The sequence below is a fragment of the Rhinoderma darwinii genome, unplaced genomic scaffold (genome assembly GCF_050947455.1).
Source record: "Rhinoderma darwinii isolate aRhiDar2 unplaced genomic scaffold, aRhiDar2.hap1 Scaffold_802, whole genome shotgun sequence".
In the NCBI taxonomy this organism is placed as follows: domain Eukaryota; kingdom Metazoa; phylum Chordata; class Amphibia; order Anura; family Rhinodermatidae; genus Rhinoderma; species Rhinoderma darwinii.
In genome coordinates, this window is record NW_027464367.1 from 3108 (window position 1) to 23830 (window position 20723).

A 20723-nucleotide genomic window follows, 5' to 3' on the forward strand; every position below is an offset into this window, starting at 1 on the left:
TATAGGGTGATGACTTAGAAGAGAGCAGAACATATAAGATGTAACACAAAGACGGGTCATACATGAGGAGACACATCAGTAAGATAAGCCGGGGAGATGATACGGAGGTTATAGTGTGATGACTTAGAATAGAGCAGAACATATAAGATGTAACACAAAGACGGGTCATACATGAGGAGACACATCAGTAAGATAAGCCGGGGGATGATACGGAGGTTATAGGGTGATGACTTAGAATAGAGCAGAACATATAAGATGTAACACAAAGACGGGTCATACATGAGGAGACACATCAGTAAGATAAGCCGGGGGATGTTACGGAGGTTATAGGGTGATGACTTAGAAGAGAGCAGAACATATAAGATGTAACACAAAGACGGGTCATACATGAGGAGACGCATCAGTAAGATAAGCCGGGAGATGATACGGAGGTTATAGGGTGATGACTTAGAAAAAGCAGAACATATAAGATGTAACACAAAGACGGGTCATACATGAGGAGACACATCAGTAAGATAAGCCGGGAGATGATACGGAGGTTATAGGGTGATGACTTAGAAGAGAGCAGAACATATAAGATGTAACACAAAGACGGGTCATACATGAGGAGACACATCAGTAAGATAAGCCGGGGGATGATACGGAGGTTATAGGGTGATGACTTAGAAAAAGCAGAACATATAAGATGTGACACAAAGACGGGTCATACATGAGAAGACACATCAGTAAGATAAGCCGGGAGATGATACGGAGGTTATAGGGTGATGACTTAGAATAGAGCAGAACATATAAGATGTGACACAAAGACGGGTCATACATGAGAAGACACATCAGTAAGATAAGCCGGGAGATGATACGGAGGTTATAGGGTGATGACTTAGAATAGAGCAGAACATATAAGATGTGACACAAAGACGGGTCATACATGAGGAGACACATCAGTAAGATAAGCCGGGAGATGATACGGAGGTTATAGGGTGATGACTTAGAATAGAGCAGAACATATAAGATGTAACACAAAGACGGGTCATACATGAGGAGACACATCAGTAAGATAAGCCGGGGGATGATACGGAGGTTATAGGGTGATGACTTAGAAGAGAGCAGAACATATAAGATGTAACACAAAGACGGGTCACACATGAGGAGACACATCAGTAAGATAAGCCGGGAGATGATACAGAGGATATAGGATGATGACTTAGAATAGAGCAGAACATATAAGATGTGACACAAAGACGGGTCATACATGAGGAGACACATCAGTAAGATAAGCCGGGGGATGTTACGGAGGTTATAGGGTGATGACTTAGAAGAGAGCAGAACATATAAGATGTAACACAAAGACGGGTCATACATGAGGAGACACATCAGTAAGATAAGCCGGGGGATGATATGGAGGTTATAGGATGATGACTTAGAATAGAGCAGAACATATAAGATGTAACACAAAGACGGGTCATACATGAGGAGACACATCAGTAAGATAAGCCGGGGAGATGATACGGAAGTTATAGGGTGATGACTTAGAATAGAGCAGAACATATAAGATGTGACACAAAGACGGGTCATACATGAGGAGACACATCAGTAAGATAAGCCGGGGGATGTTACGGAGGTTATAGGGTGATGACTTAGAAGAGAGCAGAACATATAAGATGTAACACAAAGACGGGTCATACATGAGGAGACACATCAGTAAGATAAGCCGGGGGATGATATGGAGGTTATAGGATGATGACTTAGAATAGAGCAGAACATATAAGATGTAACACAAAGACGGGTCATACATGAGGAGACACATCAGTAAGATAAGCCGGGGGATGATATGGAGGTTATAGGATGATGACTTAGAAGAGAGCAGAACATATAAGATGTAACACAAAGACGGGTCATACATGAGGAGACACATCAGTAAGATACATACAGTCATCAGTTCTTAGTCATCAGTCAATACAGTCATCAGTTCATACATTTATCAGTGAATACAGTCATGAGTTCATAGTCATCAGTCCATACAGTCATCAGTTCATAGTCATCAGTTCATAGAGTCATCAGTCCATACAGTCATCAGTCCATACAGTCATCAGTACATACAGTCATCAGTCCATACAGTCATCAGTGCATACAGTCATCAGTACACAGTCATCAGTCCATACAGTCATCAGTCCATACAGTCATCAGTGCATACAGTCATCAGTGCATACAGTCATCAGTCCATACAGTCATCAGTGCATACAGTCATCAGTGCATACAGTCATCAGTGCATACAGTCATCAGTCCATACAGTCATCAGTGCATACAGTCATCAGTCCATACAGTCATCAGTCCATACAGTCATCAGTGCATACAGTCATCAGTCCATACAGTCATCAGTGCATACAGTCATCAGTGCATACAGTCATCAGTGCATACAGTCATCAGTGCATACAGTCATCAGTCCATACAGTCATCAGTGCATACAGTCATCAGTTCATAAAGTCATCAGTGCATACAGTCATCAGTGCATACAGTCATCAGTGCATACAGTCATCAGTCCATACAGTCATCAGTGCATACAGTCATCAGTGCATACAGTCATCAGTGCATAGTCATCAGTGCATAGTCATCAGTGCATACAGTCATCAGTGCATACAGTCATCAGTGCATACAGTCATCAGTCCATACAGTCATCAGTCCATACAGTCATCAGTCCATATGCTATTAGGCAGATTTACATGAACACATTGGAGCTAACAAGCTTTTCTCTGTGTTTTATTGCAGATTCTGGCAATCATTTCTATACTTTTCATCATCTTATCTACAATCGCCTTGTCACTAAACACGCTTCCAGATCTACAAGGTATAGACGAGTTTGGGCAGACAACGGACAACCCCCAGTTGGCACATGTGGAAGCAGTTTGCATCGCGTGGTTTACAATGGAGTACCTCTTGAGATTTCTGTCATCCCCCAACAAATGGAAGTTTTTTAAGGGACCACTTAATGTCATTGATTTGTTAGCAATCCTCCCGTATTACGTCACAATATTCCTCACAGAATCAAACAAAAGTGTTCTTCAGTTCCAGAACGTCAGACGGGTGGTCCAGATTTTCCGTATCATGAGGATATTGCGAATCCTGAAGCTTGCCAGACATTCAACGGGGCTGCAGTCTTTAGGGTTCACATTACGAAGGAGCTACAATGAACTTGGGCTACTCATTCTCTTCCTAGCGATGGGTATCATGATCTTTTCAAGTTTGGTTTTCTTTGCAGAAAAGGATGAGGATGATACAAAGTTCAAAAGTATCCCGGCATCCTTCTGGTGGGCTACCATCACCATGACCACAGTGGGGTATGGGGACATCTACCCAAAAACTCTACTGGGGAAGATTGTTGGTGGGTTGTGTTGCATTGCTGGTGTGCTGGTGATCGCTCTTCCAATTCCCATTATAGTAAATAATTTTTCTGAGTTCTACAAAGAACAAAAACGTCAGGAAAAAGCCATTAAACGTCGAGAAGCTCTGGAAAGGGCTAAACGAAACGGCAGCATTGTCTCCATGAACATGAAAGATGCCTTTGCCCGCAGCATAGAACTGATGGACGTAGTGGTTGAAAAAACTGAAGAAGGGACGGGAAAGAAAGAAAAGGTGCAAGATAATCACCTATCCCCCAGCAAATGGAAATGGACCAAGAGAACACTCTCCGAGACGAGTTCCAACAAGTCTTTTGACACAAAAGAACAAGGCTCTCCGGAGAAGACTCGCTCGTGTTCCAGTCCGCAACATCTCAATGTTCAGCAGCTGGAGGATATGTACAACAAAATGGCAAAAACTCAATCACAACCAATACTAAACTCAAAAGACTCCAACCAGTTAGTGAAGACGGCAGAAGAGCTGGAAATGGAAAGCATCCCCTGCCCAGCTGTGCCACTACTGACCACTCACAAGGAGGGCATCATTGATATGCGGAGCATGTCCAGCATAGACAGCTTTATAAGTTGCACTGCTGACTTTCCAGAATCGAGTAGGTTCTCACATAGTCCAATGGCAATCCTGGCGTACAAAAGCAACAAAAATTCCGGACAAGACACACCCAGTGATCGGCCACTGTCCATGGATGTCAGCGGTGAAAGCTTCGCTCAAATCAGCCCAAGAGCTGAGAGGAATCGGCATTCGGCATATATATTGGAAAGTCCAAAAAGTTTAGTCAAAGTGAAAAACCCTCTGATGCTCAGATCTCTAAAAGTGAACTTTTTGGAAGGTGACACACGGACATTAGTACCTGCTCCGAACATAATGAGCCCTGCAGAGCACAGACTGGGTCAGGCAAAGTTAGACTGCTCTTACTTCTCCCAACAGTCCATTCACAGTCCGGAAACATCTCAGTACACGACAGCAAGCGCAAAAACGCCTTCCAGGTCTCCGGAGAAACACATGGCCATAGCTTTCACCTTTCATGATGCTAATGTAAATAAGTATATCGATGCGGACACAGACGACGAGGGTCAGCTACTTGATGGCCTAGATTCCTATCCCTCTAAACAGTTGCTGGGAACTTTGAGCCCAAAATATAACATAACAAACAGTGGTCACCGAAAGCAAAGGGAAACCATTCACAGAACGGAAAGAAATCACCTCGAGAGCATCGCTCTATCCAGTTCCTCGCGGTTCCTAGGACAAAACTGCATTTATTCCACAGAAGGGATTACTGGAAGCAGACGAGCGAATATAGAACCTGTCAAGATGGACAACCATATTTCACCAGAGGTCCATGTGTTACCGGGTGGAGGAGGACGCTCACACACACACGAACCCCGGATGTGACACAGGGAGATGCGAGGAACGTTCATACTGAGCTTCTGCATGGCGTCAATAAGTGGAGGGAGGGTGTTCAGAGGAACCGGCCCCTCTCACACTGACTGATGGGTGGTCTGCACCATGCTGGAGATGGGACGGACTACTCTGATTGATTTTATCTTCTTCACTGAACTTCATTCTTGAAAGCCATTGTGACCAAAAATCCCCTAATCAAGATGGACCTGCTCATTGTAACCCCAGTGGTGGAGGGAAGGCCGCTGGCCATGACCTGCTCACACACCGCGGAGTAAAACATCACTGTAGCTTCACCGTGGTCAGTGGACACCACGTGTCTGGGGAGCAGGTGACCTCTACGGTCCCTCACAAGCTCGCTCAAGGTGACTTGCACCAGTTGTCACCACTATCATTCTGCATTTCTAGTGGAATGTTCTAGAGCCGGAGTGTTCTAGAGCCGGAGTGTTCTAGAGCCGGAGTGTTCTAGAGCGGAGGGTCATCCTAATGTTCTCCACATCTTTAGCTGCAGGAAGAATTGATTTCTAGGAATTGATGTTCTTTTTCCCATTGTTTGCACACTGCGGGCTGGGGGAGACGAGGCCGCAGCACTTTAAGTAAGCGCCCCCTTCATTTGTGCCTCTCATTTCTTTTGTAAGGTTTGTGGCCCACTACGTGGGGTCCTTGTGCTGCTTCTTCACGGCCGGCCCTGTGGGGGTTCTCTGTAACCAGGAGCCTGGGTAATGAGGACCGAGATGTCCTGGAGGAGACCTTCCACCTCCTCACATATTTCCAGGCTCCTCTGTCTGTTACGAGGACTGATCTGCTGGAGATCTCACACCCGGTGCTCAGGAATCTTCCCCACGAGCTGTCAGCCACCGATCCAGAGATTGATGGGACATAAGAGGGACAGAACACAAGAATGTTCTAAGCTTCTAGCATTTCTGAGCACCCGATATAATCCGCATGTCACGAAATCCTCTGCTTTACTTATCTTACTGCATTGAACATGTCCTACCCTCCAGTCACATCCAGAGCAGTAGTTACGGTCGTCAGGGTGTATTTACACAAGTCCCTTTTTTTCTCCATTATTAATAACCACGGTAGAAACAACTCATGTAAATATACCCTTACATTGTGTCTTATACTCCAGTCACATCCAGAGCCGCAGTCACAATCCTGTTGGTTGTTCTCAGGAATCTGAGCATTGTGCTGACAAACACCCCCTACAACAATAGCGGACTTCTAATAATGTACTGCGATCTGATGCTGTGCATTGTGGGCAATATCAGGCTACAGCACCATAAACAGCAGAATTTCTACCCTGCACCACCACAAGGGGATGAGCGCTCCAGACAATGAACAAGCAGGGAGACGCTGTGGAATATCTGCAACTTCAGAGCTACCAGGAAACTGACAGAATGCAGCTCTGGCTGTAAATAGAGTAGAGGTCTTCATGTAACTTCAAGGGCATCTCTAGTGATCTGGAAATAGGGTCCGGTTCTAATGCACCAGACTACACACTCCATGGTCATCACCCCACCAGACTGCACACTCCATGATGTCATCACCCCACCAGACTGCACACTCCATGATGTCATCACCCCACCAGACTGCACACTCCATGATGTCATCACTGCACCAGACTGAACACTCCATGATGTCAACACCCCACCAGACTGCTCACTCTATGATGTCATCACCGCACCAGACTGCACACTCCATGATGTCATCACCCCACCAGACTGCACACTCCATGGTCATCACTGCACCAGACTGCACACTCTATTATGTCATCACCCCACCAGACTGCACACTCCATGATGTCATCACTGCACCAGACTGCACACTCTATGATGTCATCACCCCACCAGACTGCACACTCCATGATGTCATCACCCCACCAGACTGCACACTCCATGATGTCATCCCCGCACCAGACTGCACACTCCATGATGTCATCACCCCACCAGACTGCACACTCTATGATGTCATCACCCCACCAGACTGCACACTCCATGATGTCATCACTGCACCAGACTGCACACTCTATGATGTCATCACCCCACCAGACTGCACACTCCATGATGTCATCACTGCACCAGACTGCACACTCTATGATGTCATCACCCCACCAGACTGCACACTCCATGAGGTCATCACCGCACCAGACTGCACACTCCATGATGTTATCACCGCACCAGACTGCACACTCTATGATGTCATCACCCCACCAGACTACACCCCATGATGTCATCACCGCACCAGATTGCACACTCCATGATGTCATCACCGCACCAGACTGCAAACTCTGTCATCACCGCACCAGGCTGCACACTCCATGATGTCATCACCGCACCAGACTGCACACTATGTCATCACCCCACCAGACTGCACACTCCATGTCATCACCCCACCAGACTGCACACTCCATGATTTCATCACCCCACCAGACTGCACACTCCATGATGTCATCACCCCAACAGACTGCACACTCCGTGATGTCATCACCCCACCAGACTGCACACTCCATGATGTCATCATCCCACCAGACTGCACACTCTATAATGTGATCACTGCACCAGACTGCACACTCCATGATGTCATCACTCCACCAGACTGCACACTCTATGATGTCATCACCCCACCAGACTGCACTCTATGATGTCATCACCCCACCAGACTGCACACTCCATGATGTCATCACCCCACCAGACTGCACACTCTATGAGGTCATCACCGCACCAGACTGCACACTCCATGATGTCATCACCGCCCCAGACTGCACACTCCACGATGTCATCACTGCACCAGACTGCACACTCCACGATGTCATCACTGCACCAGACTGCACACTCCACGATGTCATCACTGCACCAGACTGCACACTCTATGATGTCATCACCGCACCAGACTGCACAATCCATGATGTCATCACCCCACACTCCACGATGTCATCACCCCACCAGCCTGCACACTCTATGATGTCATCACCGCACCAGACTGCACAATCCATGATGTCATCACCGCACCAGACTGCACACTCCACGATGTCATCAGCCCACCAGACGGCACACTCCACAATGTTATCACCCCACCAGACTACACTCCATGATGTCATCACCGCACCAGACTGCACACTCCATGATGTCATCACCCCACCAGACTACACTCCATGATGTCATCACCCCACCAGACTACACTCCATGATGTCATCACCGCACCAGACTGCACACTCCATGATGTCATCACCGCAACAGACTGCACACTCCATGATGTCATCACCGCACCAGACTGCACACTCCATGATGTCATCACCGCAACAGACTACACACTCCACGATGTCATCACCGCATCACATGGCCCAGCCTGTATGTGATCAGTGCGGCTATCAATAGTCACCTGTATTCTTCATCAGCTTTGTATATATCAAACTGTTTATGGGGACGACTTTATACAGGCAACTTTAGTGTGGAGAAAGTTCTCATTAGCTGCCCACATCTACAGCCTAACTCCCAACATTTGTACTCCTATCTACCCTTGTCCCACCCTGTAAGATCAATGCACAGTAAGTAAAAGGAGTGAAAGATCCACATATTATATAGAATATGAAATGACAAACAGGAGTCTGCAGCCGTAAAGTACACAGCACCTGATGAACGACACAGGAAACCAAAGCATGAATGTGAGGGAGGGGCGGGGCCAGTGAGCACATAGAGGGAGGGGCGGGGCCAGTGAGCACAGCGGGGCAGGAGCAGCGGTCACAGAGAATGGAGGGCGGAGCCAGTATTCACACAAAAGGATAGGTGGGAAGGGCCATCCGGTTTACAGAAGATGGAGGGGCAGGGCAAGTGGTCACACAGAGTATGAAGAGGTGCGGCCAGCAATTACACAGAGGGCCAGGACTAGTGGTCACAGAGGATAGATGTGTGGGACCAGTGGTCAAAAAGGGGATAGATGGGTGGGCCAGTGGTCATACAGAGGATAGATGTGTGAGACAGTGGTCAGACAGAGAATAGATGGGCGGGCCAGTGGTCATACAGAGGATAGATGGGCGGGCCAGTGGTCACACAGAGGATAGATGGGCGGGCCAGTGGTCATGCAAAGGATAGATGGGCGGGCCAGTGGTCATACAGAGGATAGATGGGCGGGCCAGTGGTCACACAGAGGATAGATGGGCGGGCCAGTGGTCACACAGAGGATAGATGGGCGGGCCAGTGGTCATACAGAGGATAGATGGGCGGGCCAGTGGTCATACAGAGGATAGATGGGTGGGCCAGTGGTCAGACAGAGGATAGATGGGTGGGCCAGTGGTCAGACAGAGGATAGATGGGCGGGCCAGTGGTCAGAGGATAGATGGGCGGGCCAGTGGTCATGCAGAGGATAGATGGGCGGGCCAGTGGTCATACAGAGGATAGATGGCCCAGGCCAGTGTTCATAGAGGATAGATGGGCGGGCCAGTGGTTACACAGGGGATAGATGGGCGGACCAGTGGTCATACAGAGGATAGATGGGCAGGCCAGTGGTCACGCAGCAGACTGCTGGGATTTCCACTCCTTGGCGCTGAGTCCCCTCCAGATAATCAGTCATAAAGATTTATTTTTTTACCTAGTTATTCAGATTTTATTTTGCATAACGTATATATAAACCATATAAAACTGTGATGTGTTTCCATTGTGTCGCCAATATGGCCGCTGACCAATGTGGCGTCTGTTGTTTCCGTGTGATGTTGGTAAACAGTTTTCTGTCTGCAGTCACAATGCACACACAGCGGAGATGAGGAGGATGCAGGATGTCCAGATAACTCCCCGTACAAAGCGAGGCCCCGAGTGGAGAAACAGGCTGGTGTAGTCGACCTCTGAGGTGCGAGGCCCAGGGCTACACATGCCTCAATCAATTCATTCCATTCAGAGACATGATGGCTTGTGTTGAGCCAGTGACGGCACAGGAGGCCCCTCGGGGGAGGTACACAGGACTAAGTGATCACGGATGAGGTCACACCGCGCGGGTCACACCAGCAGATACAGAGATTGTTGTTTTTTTTTACAATAATTTAGTCAGTTTCGTTTCTTTAATGTGAAAAGTTTAATTTGAATGTTTTTGGTCCTCCATCCTCCGGAGAACGTGGACTGGAAATGAGGAAACTCTTGTAGCCAATAACGTGGAGGGGACGCGGACTGTTATCATCAATATATGCAATATGTGTCACACGTGTTCGCGTTGGTCAGACGTGTCCGGGGCTCTGCGGCTGCTCTGGTTTTTACTTCTTCTTTCTTTGTGGAGAATAAAATCCATGTTCTTGTAATGTTTAATAATGAATATTAAATCACTAACGATGTTCAGTCTGATCATTATAATCGGAGGCCTTGTCCTAGGGGCGTCCTCCCATAATGCTCCTCACACGTCCAGAACATCAGGAAGACACAATCACAGGAGAAAACAGTATGTGACCCCTGCTGCTCTCATGGACGGGTCCTTATTGTTGCCCTGGGTTACTATAATGATCTCCACTAGGCGCAACTGGGTATGGTGCCAGGTGCAGGGCTACCCCCAGGCAAGAGGTAGAAGCCCATCACCCCGATTATATCAATCCAGGAACCAAGTGCTTGAGGCAAAGGCTGCGAGTCAAGGGACTGAATCTTCATAAAATTCCTGGGGACAGCTCAGCTCCTCCCCCATACTGCACAGTGACCTCTGCACATCACAGAGCATGCTCACTACGCTCTCCCATAGAAATCAATAGTTGTTGGGGGAAACTTAGCTTCATCCTCCCTCCCTGCACGTTAAAGACCATGCACACTAGTGTCCCATATAAATCAATAGAAGATGGGGAAAGTTCAGCTCATCCTTCCTCCCTGCACAGAGACCTATGTACAAGGCACAGAGCATGCTCACTACACTCTCCCATAGAAGCCAATAGATAATGGAGAAAACTCAGCTCCTCTTCTGTCCATACACAGAGACCTCTGCACATGTCACAGACAGTGTCGGACTGGCCTGTCGGATGACCCGAGGATCCTCCAGTGGGCCCAGGAAATGAGCTGTATCTGTCCGGCCATAGAGCAGAGAGCCATTGGCTCCCTGCCTTGCCGCTTCCTCTTGTAGGCCATTGGCTGTTTAAGGCCTGTGGCCTACTAGATATCGGGAGGACGCTGACGTCACTGCGTGATGAACAACAGACAGCAAAAGCAGGCAGAGGACCTATCCGCTGGGTAAGATGAGTTGTTTTTTTGCCACAAATGGGGACCTTAACTTTTATATGGAGGGCACAAGAAGACCTGACTAATATATGAAGGGCTCAAGGGGGCCTGACTACTATATGGGCAGCAAAAAGGGGGCCTAACTATTATATGGGTGGCAAAAGGGGAACTAACTACTACATAGAGGCACAAGAGGGACCTAACTACTATATATGTGCACAAAGGGGGCTTAACTAATAAAAGGAGGGCAGAAAGGGGGCCTAACTGCTATATACATACGGGCACAAATGGGGCCTAACTACTATATAGGGACACAAAGGGTGCATAACTTCTATATAGTGGCGCCAAAGGCGTCCTAACAACTATACGAAAGCCCAAAGGTGGACCTAACTACTATATGGGGACACAAATGGGGACTAACTACTATATGGGGAACACAAAGTTGGCCGTTACTTCAATATATGTGAACAAAGGAGGCCTAAATACTATATAGGGGCACAAAGGAAAACCTAACTACTACAGGTGGGCACTAAGGGGGTCTAACAACTAAATAGGGACACAAAGGAGGACCTAACTACTATAGAGGGCACAAAGGGGACCTAAATACTTCGGATGCATTTCTGTATAGGGAGGGCACTCTTGCTGTGTGGGGCCTTAAGGGGGCACAATTACTGTGTGTAACACAAAGAGGGGAATTATTTCCATCTGGGGCACTATAAACGGCGAGTTTTTGTAGAGGGTGTGGAATAGGTGGGGAGGGTGCTAGAAATGCCAAGAGCTAAAAATGTTTGCGTTACAAATTCTGCAATAGCGATTCGTGGCTGGAAGAAGTCGTCATATCGTTCTGGGCTGAATGAAAAAGAAAAGTGAACGACTCCAATCTGAGATTACGTCACCTGTGAATCACTGGATGTCACTGTACTGTAATCACTTATATGGTCTGCAGAGCTCCTGTGTAGGACTGATACCTACCACTATGTGGTGGTAATATTGGTCTTTGGTTTACTACACACGTTTTACTACACAATGAAGAGCGGTCGCATTATTTCTATATAGTTGAAGGGTGGGCCACAATAATTATTTCCTCTGGTGGGCCCAAGATACTCCAGTCAGCTATTGGCCACAGAGCATGCCCCCTGCACTTTCCCTACAAAGAAAATAAATGGGGAAATCTCAGCTCCTCCTCCCTCCCTGCACAGTGACCTCTGCACATGTGACAGATCACGCTCCCTACACTTCCCCATAAAAGGCTAGAGCAGAACCGCATTCTGGAGAAGTCCCAATGTTTCACACCATTTTCACTACAGCTCATTAATGCCGTACACTAAGTGACAAGGGTCACATGCGAAAGTAAATCTAGAGATGAGAGGACACCTTCCGAATGTTCACCCAACCAGGAGGTGAAGATAGTTACAAGAAGAAGCAAACCAGGTCCCAGACCATCAAAGGGTGACTCCTCAGATGTCAGGATGTGGCTTATTACCTGACTGGTGTCTCCATATAACCTCACACCACTGTGATACAGGCAGGACGGGTCCATCATGTCTCCATGTAACCTCACACCACTGTGATACAGGCAGGACAGGTCCATCATGTCTCCATGTAACCTCACACCACTGTGATACAGGCAGGACAGGTCCATCATGTCTCCATGTAACCTCACACCACTGTGATACAGGCAGGACCGGTCCATCATGTCTCCATGTAACCTCACACCACCGTGATACAGGCAGGACGGGTCCATCGTGTCTCCATGTAACCTCACACCACTGTGATACAGGCAGGACAGGTCCATCATGTCTCCATGTAACCTCACACCACTGTGATACAGGCAGGACAGGTCCATCATGTCTCCATGTAACCTCACACCACCGTGATACAGGCAGGACAGGTCCATCGTGTCTCCATATGACCTCACACCAATGTGATACAGGCAGGATGGGTCCATCATGTCTCCATGTAACCTCACACCACCGTGATACAGGCAGGACCGGTCCATCGTGTCTCCATATGACCTCACACCACCGTGATACAGGCAGGACCGGTCCATCGTGTCTCCATATGACCTCACACCACCGTGATACAGGCAGGACGGGTCCATCGTGTCTCCATGTAACCTCACACCTTATATACATTATATGCAGGACACTTCTATACATTATATGCGGGACGGTTATATGCGGGACGCTTCTATACGTTATATGCCGGACGCTTCTATACGTTATATGCCGGACGCTTCAATACGTGACATGCGGGACGCTTCAATACGTGACATGCGGGACGCTTCAATACGTGACATGCCGGACGCTTCTATACGTGACATGCCGGACGCTTCTATACGTGACATGCCGGACGCTTCTATACGTTACATGCCGGACGCTTCTATACGTTACATGCCGGACGCTTCTATACGTTACATGCCGGACGCTTCTATACGTTACATGCCGGACGCTTCTATACGTTACATGCGGGACGCTTCTATACGTTACATGCCGGACGCTTCTATACGTTACATGCCGGACGCTTCTATACGTTACATGCGGGACGCTTCTATACGTTACATGCGGGACGCTTCTATACGTTACATGCGGGACGCTTCTATACGTTACATGCGGGACGCTTCTATACGTTACATGCGGGACGCTTCTATACGTTACATGCGGGACGCTTCTATACGTTACATGCGGGACGCTTCTATACGTTACATGCGGGACGCTTCTATACGTTACATGCGGGACGCTTCTATACGTTACATGCGGGACGCTTCTATACGTTACATGCGGGACGCTTCTATACGTTACATGCGGGACGCTTCTATACGTTACATGCGGGACGCTTCTATACGTTACATGCGGGACACTTATATACATTATATGCGGGACACTTATATACATTATATGCGGGACACTTATATACATTATATGCCCGGACATGTATGTGTGGATCAGGTGATCGCGTCCAGTGATCTGATTTATTCACCTCGCAGTGCAGGATCTGGTCCCGCAGAGCGTTACACCATCTCCCTGTTAAATATTGATCGGGGAAGATGTTGTTACATGTAACCAGAGAGGGGGGGTCAGCTGGAGACTTGTATTTCACAGGTCACGTGATGGCGGCGGCGGCGTCCCTGCGATGTCCGTACCCGTCTCTTCTGTTCATATCGGCTCCAGCGGTCAGTGCGAGCAGCTGGCGGGGACGTCCACACATCACCCCAAACTAACAACAGCGCAGCAAGGACAAAGCGCAGGATACACGACGGGACGAGGGATGTGCCACGGATAATAACCCGGACCCCTGTCCACACCAGACAGCCAGCCGAGGGTTAATGGCGCCAGATCTGTCAGCTTCACATAGCAGAGCCGGATTGTACATTATGAGGCCGCGTTCACACGTCAGTCGTTTCTTTAACCCCTTCCCGTTGTAAACAACTTTCAGATTTTCGTCTTTTTTCCTCCGCACCTTCCATGCGCCACGACCTCTTCATTTGTTAATCGGTATCTAGTCCTGAGGGATTGATTTTTGCGGGACGAGTTGTAGTTTTTCGTAGCGCCATTTATTGTGCCGTATAATGTACCAGGACACATTATTTGTGGGGTAGAAGATGAAAAAAAAAAACAGCGATTCCTTTTTGCGTTGTTTTTATGGAATTCTCTGTGCGATTGAAACAACACGGTGACGTTATTCTGCGGGTCGGTGCGATCACGGCGATAACAAAAAGATGTCGTTTTTTCTATATTTTACAAGGAAAAAAACTGCGTAAAGAATAAAAATTATTTTGTCGCCAAATTCTGAGCCGGAACTTCTTTATTTTTCCGTTGATTGAGCGGTCGGGGGATAAATAACGTTATACGGGAACACGTCAGACTGCGAGGCCGCGAGACCAGTTATGTTTATTTATTTCCTATGGTTTAGGGGAAAAGGGTTTTGTTTTTTAACTTTTAATATATTTTCCTTTTTTTTTTATCAGTTCCCCCCCCAAGGAGAGTTCAACCAATGACTGAATACTAGAATACTATGCATTGCAGGCGTTCTGCCAGAAGAAGCGCGAAGATGACGGACCCGGCGCTCCTTACTGTGACGTGCCGGCTGTGACACTCCGCGAGCTCGCTCTATACTTCACGTGATAACGGACCCGGCGCTCCTTACTGTGACGTGCCGGCTGTGACACACTCCGCGAGCTCTATACTTCACGTGGCCGGCGATGATGTAACTCATGTCAAGAAAGGGTTAAACAATTCTGACACCACAGCGATGACGGCCTCCGCAGCTCCTTATAAGCGATTCACAGCCCCCCCCCCCTTCTTATATTACATGTGATGTTATACAGAGTCTGTATTCCAGGTGTAATATAAGGGCCAATTCACATGGGGTTTGACACAGAAACCGCGTTAAAAAACAGCAGAAAATGCTTGCCATTGATTTCAGGCGCTCTCTCCTGCCAGCGGAAAAACTGACATCAATGGAGGGCAGAGAAAGCAGATTTCGTGGCGTTTCTTGCCAACGGCGCTCAGTGGTCACGAGCAAAAAACATTGTGAAAACCGCTGAGAAAACCGGCGAGCAGGGAGAGGAAAATACGACTGCAAAAAATTGTGAACTCGGGGGAGAGATCGGTCATTACATGAGCCCCGACAACAGGGGGGATGGGGACTACATAGGGGGGATGGGGACTACATAGGGGGGACATCGGTATCACATGTGTGATATGTCGAGGGGTGAGCGACTCTTACACGTGATATTATACGGGGCGGTGGGCGTATACTTTGTGGGTGTAATCTAGAGATTCGGTGATAGACAATCAGGTCAGGTCACCCCCATTATAAAAGGTGACGGCCGACAGAGACACGACACAGACAGTTCTGGGTGTGACGGACCCTCAGCCCATTTTATTGTTTAGCACAGTGGGAGCACATGTTAGAGCATCAGCTGACACAACACCCGGGCACCGGCCAATCACAACATGGAATAATGAAAAGATAAGTAAACTCCGCCCACTACTAGTATAACACGCCCACATGTGGCCCTGACTCCTCCCTGTACAACCAAAACTGCTCAGAGGAGCCGCACCAGCCATTCATGTTCTATCCGCACGACCCGCCCAATGTGATAGACGCAGGAGGGGGATGGAGGGTTCCTGCATATTTGGATGAGGTCTAGGTGCGGCGCAGCAGGAGGGTCGTCGTCATCCTCGTGGGGCGAGCGTGGTCTTCAGGGTGATCAGTATCGGGGTGTATTGCCATCAGATGTTGGGGGAGGGTCACCTGTCGTTTCTTCTCTGTGATTGGTGCACTCCTGTCAGACACATGACATCAGCCCCCGCTGGAGATCTCCCCTCCCCCGCACTGCGTATCAGACACGACCGGCGGGAAACATTATCCATCTGATGTGGGGGAAGCGTCAGTCATCACCTAGGACCGGCAGCGCCACCCATCCCCCGAGCCGCCATCACTGCACCAGGAACACAGCGCCACGTCCAGACCGACCTGCAGAACAAGACACCCGTGAGCATCACGTGACCCCGGCACGCACCCATCCCCCGCCGACTACAACTCCCAGCAAGCCCCGAGCCTCAGCACTTACCTGGTCACGTGCCACACAGGCCCCGCCCTCTGCGAGCGCCGCACGTCTGATGTCACATCCTGCGGAGAAGAAGATCTTACATGTAACCAGCGCCCCAATACTCCTCACAGCTGAGAACGTTACAGTGTATCAGTGCAGAGAATCCGGGGCGGAAACCAGCAGCAATCTGATACATTGTAATAGGTAATTTATACAACGCTCCGCACACAGGGGAGGGGCCAGACACCGTGACATACAGGCAGAGGGGAGGGGCCAGACACCATGACGTAAAGGACAGGGGAGGGGCAGCATGAGCCGATGTATCAGACTAGACTGGCTAATAAGCGTCACGTCACCAGGGCCGATCTGACGGGGAAAAAACAGTCATCACTTACATCAGCCCAGCGACTACAACTCCCAGCAAACCCAGATCAGCAGCATCCAGCACTTACCTGCTCAGGTCCCACACACAGACCGCGACCTCCGCAGACGAGACGCCATCACTGCCGGAAAACAGACACGAGTCAGAGAGCGCAGGAAAATATTCAGACACCGGGACACAGGGGAGGGGCCGGACACAGGGGAGGGGCCGGACACAGGGGAGGGGCCGGACACAGGGGAGGGGCCGGACACAGGGGAGGGGCCAGCCAGACACCGTGACAGACAAGGACACAGGGGAGGGGCCAGACACTAATATACAGCACACGGGGGAGGGGCCAGACACCGTGAAATGCAGGCAGAGGGGAGGGGCCAGACACCGTGACAGACGGGCCACGGGGGAGGGGCCAGACAACGTGACGTACAGGACAGGGGAGGGGCACAACAGCGCACGGGGGAGGGGCAGCATGAGCCGATGTATCAGACTAGACTGGCTAATAAGCGTCACGTCACCAGGGCCGATCTGACGGGGAAAAAACGGTCATCACTTACATCAGCCCAGCGACTACAACTCCCAGCAAACCCAGATCAGCAGCATCCAGCACTTACCTGCTCAGGTCCCACACACAGACCGCGACCTCCGCAGACGAGACGCCATCACTGCCGGAAAACAGACACGAGTCAGAGAGCGCAGGAAAATATTCAGACACCGAGACACGGGCCAGACGGGCCACGGGGGGAGGGGCCAGACACCGTGACAGACGGGCCACGGGGGGAGGGGCCAGACACCGTGACAGACGGGCCACGGGGGGAGGGGCCAGACACCGTGACAGACGGGCCACGGGGGGAGGGGCCAGACACCGTGACAGACGGGCCACGGGGGGAGGGGCCAGACACCGTGACAGACGGGCCACGGGGGGAGGGGCCAGACACCGTGACAGACGGGCCACGGGGGGAGGGGCCAGACACCGTGACAGACGGGCCACGGGGGGGGAGGGGCCAGACACCGTGACAGACGGGCCACGGGGGGGGAGGGGCCAGACACCGTGACAGACGGGCCACGGGGGGGGAGGGGCCAGACACCGTGACAGACGGGCCACGGGGGGAGGGGCCAGACACCGTGACAGACGGGCCACGGGGGGAGGGGCCAGACACCGTGACAGACGGGCCACGGGGGGAGGGGCCAGACACCGTGACAGACGGGCCACGGGGGGAGGGGCCAGACACCGTGACAGACGGGCCACGGGGGGAGGGGCCAGACACCGTGACAGACGGGCCACGGGGGGAGGGGCCAGACACCGTGACAGACGGGCCACGGGGGGAGGGGCCAGACACCGTGACAGACGGGCCACGGGGGGAGGGGCCAGACACCGTGACAGACGGGCCACGGGGGGAGGGGCCAGACACCGTGACAGACGGGCCACGGGGGGAGGGGCCAGACACCGTGACAGACGGGCCACAGGGGAGGGGCCAGACACCGTGACAGACGGGCCACGGGGGAGGGGCCAGACACCGTGACAGACGGGCCACAGGGGAGGGGCCAGACACCGTGACAGACAGGCCACAGGGGAGGGGCCAGACACCGTGACAGACAGGCCACAGGGGAGGGGCCAGACACCGTGACGTAAGGCCACAGGGGAGGGGCACAACAGCGCACGGGGGAGGGGCAGCATGAGCCGATGTATCAGACTAGACTGGCTAATAAGCGTCACATCACCAGGGCCGATCTGACGGGGAAAAAACGGTCATCACTTACATCAGCCCAGCGACTACAACTCCCAGCAAACCCAGATCAGCAGCATCCAGCACTTACCTGCTCAGGTCCCACACACAGACCGCGACCTCCGCAGACGAGACGCCATCACTGCCGGAAAACAGACACGAGTCAGAGAGCGCAGGAAAATATTCAGACACCGAGACACGGGCCAGACAGGACACAGGGGAGGGGCCAGACACGGACACAGGGGAGGGGCCAGACACCGTGACAGACACGGACACAGGGGAGGGGCCAGCCACCAATATACAGCACACGGGCACAGGGGAGGGGCCAGACACCGTGAAATGCAGGCAGAGGGGAGGGGCCAGACACTAATATACAGTACACGGGGGAGGGGCACAACAGCACACGGGGGAGGAGCAGCGCGAGCCGATGTATCAGACTAGACTGGCTAATAAGCGTCACGTCACCAGGGCCGATCTGACGGGGAAAAACGGTCATCACTTACATCAGCCCAGCGACTACAACTCCCAGCAAACCCAGATCAGCAGCATCCAGCACTTACCTGCTCAGGTCCCACACACAGACCGCGACCTCCGCAGACGAGACGCCATCACTGCCGGAAAACAGACACGAGTCAAAGAGCGCAGGAAAATATCCGGACACCGGGACACGGAGGGAGGGGCCAGACACCGAGACGTACGGGACACAGGGGAGGGGCCAGACACCGAGACGTACGGGACACAGGGGAGGGGCCAGACAACGAGACGTACGGGACACGGGGGAGGGCAAGCGCGAGCCGATGTATCAGACTAGACTGGCTAATAAGCGTCACGTCACCAGGGCCGATCTGACGGGGAAAAACAGTCATCACTTACATCAGCCGAGAGCACGCAGGGACCCAGCAATCAGGGCACCGCTTATCTCACATGAAGCTTCTTACCACTTATTTCCAAAGGGCACATAATCTCAATACTGCCAAAGACGGATGATGAGGGGAATAGTCTTATAACACTGTATAACATGGTGAGTCAAACCTCGGCACCCCCAACCAGATACAAGCACCCCCAACCAACAAACCAGCACCCCCAACCAACCAGAAGCACATCCAGCCAGCCACAATCACCCCCACCCAACCACCAGCTACCCCAAACCAACGAGTCACAAGAACCCCCAACCAACCACCAGCGCTCCCCAGCCAACCAGCTACCAGCGCCCCCAACCAACCAGCTACCAGCGCCCCCCAACCAACCAGCTACCAGCGCCCCCCAACCAACCAGCTACCAGCGCCCCCCAACCAACCACCAGCGCTCCCCAGCCAACCAGCTACCAGCGCCCCCCAACCAACCACCAGCGCCCCCCAACCAACCAGCCACCAGCGCCCCCAACCAACCAGCCACCAGCGCCCCCAACCAACCAGCCACCAGCGCCCCCAACCAACCAGCCACCAGCGCCCCCAACCAACCAGCTACCAGCGCCCCCAAACCAGCACCCCCCAACCAGCTACCAGCGCCCCACAACCAACCAGCGCCAAACAACCAACCAGCGCCCCCCAACCAACCACCAGCGCCCCCCAACCAACCAGCTACTACAATCCTCATCAGTATCTGCCCGCACAGAGAAGACGCATGGTGCGCGCCCTGGTGCAGGGGTGATAGAGGCCGCCGTCACTCACCAGCCGGAGCGCAGACACGAGACCGAAGGATCCTCGCAAGAGACAGAGGCCGACGGAAGCCGCGCAAGGACTTTTATACCCGGCCTCTGACACGCATGCGCATTGAGAAGACTGATCTGCGCACGCGTGGGATCTCAGTGTAAGCCGCGAGAGTTGTTGAGCTGAGCATGCGCAGGGCGGACGTGTAAGCTTGGGGCACCGGTAGTATATGTGTTGCCCCCTCCTGGCTGAGATGTGTTATTGCAAGAGCTGCCGCCGCAAGTTATTGTTCTGTGTTATCAGCCGGCAGGAGAAGTTCTTGCGGTTATTTTTGGCGTCACACATCAGTCCCCAGTAAATGGCCGTCCACACCTGCCGCAGAGGGGTCTCACCTGCCACAGCGAGTCACACCTCCCGCAGAGGGGTCTC

The 20723-nt window shown here is 51.3% G+C and overlaps 1 protein-coding gene, 1 long non-coding RNA gene and 5 other non-coding genes across 7 annotated transcripts; 1 reads left to right on the top strand and 6 right to left on the bottom strand.

Annotated features, from left to right (window-relative positions):
- Window positions 1–2763: 2763 nt before the first annotated feature.
- On the top strand, window positions 2764–10126 carry KCNB1 (potassium voltage-gated channel subfamily B member 1; the record flags this gene model as incomplete). The annotated part of the gene is made up of 1 exon (XM_075849413.1): window positions 2764–10126. A coding segment is annotated over one exon (2040 nt), but the record flags the coding sequence as incomplete, so codon positions are not given.
- A 6733-nt stretch (window positions 10127–16859) lies between these two features.
- LOC142731482 (small nucleolar SNORD12/SNORD106) lies at window positions 16860–16946 on the bottom strand. Its single transcript, XR_012878951.1, has one exon. It is a non-coding gene; the product is annotated as a small nucleolar SNORD12/SNORD106 (small nucleolar RNA).
- A 448-nt stretch (window positions 16947–17394) lies between these two features.
- On the bottom strand, window positions 17395–17481 carry LOC142731483 (small nucleolar SNORD12/SNORD106). Its single transcript, XR_012878952.1, has one exon. It is a non-coding gene; the product is annotated as a small nucleolar SNORD12/SNORD106 (small nucleolar RNA).
- Window positions 17482–17993: 512 nt separating this feature from the next.
- On the bottom strand, window positions 17994–20394 carry LOC142731476 (uncharacterized). The gene is made up of 3 exons (XR_012878949.1): window positions 20316–20394; window positions 19206–19256; window positions 17994–18787 (listed from the first exon to the last, which is right to left on the bottom strand). It is a non-coding gene; the product is annotated as an uncharacterized LOC142731476 (long non-coding RNA).
- Window positions 18599–18685, bottom strand: LOC142731481 (small nucleolar SNORD12/SNORD106). The gene has a single exon (XR_012878950.1). It is a non-coding gene; the product is annotated as a small nucleolar SNORD12/SNORD106 (small nucleolar RNA).
- LOC142731485 (small nucleolar SNORD12/SNORD106) lies at window positions 19069–19154 on the bottom strand. Its single transcript, XR_012878954.1, has one exon. It is a non-coding gene; the product is annotated as a small nucleolar SNORD12/SNORD106 (small nucleolar RNA).
- Window positions 19439–19524, bottom strand: LOC142731484 (small nucleolar SNORD12/SNORD106). Its single transcript, XR_012878953.1, has one exon. It is a non-coding gene; the product is annotated as a small nucleolar SNORD12/SNORD106 (small nucleolar RNA).
- Window positions 20395–20723: the final 329 nt, after the last annotated feature.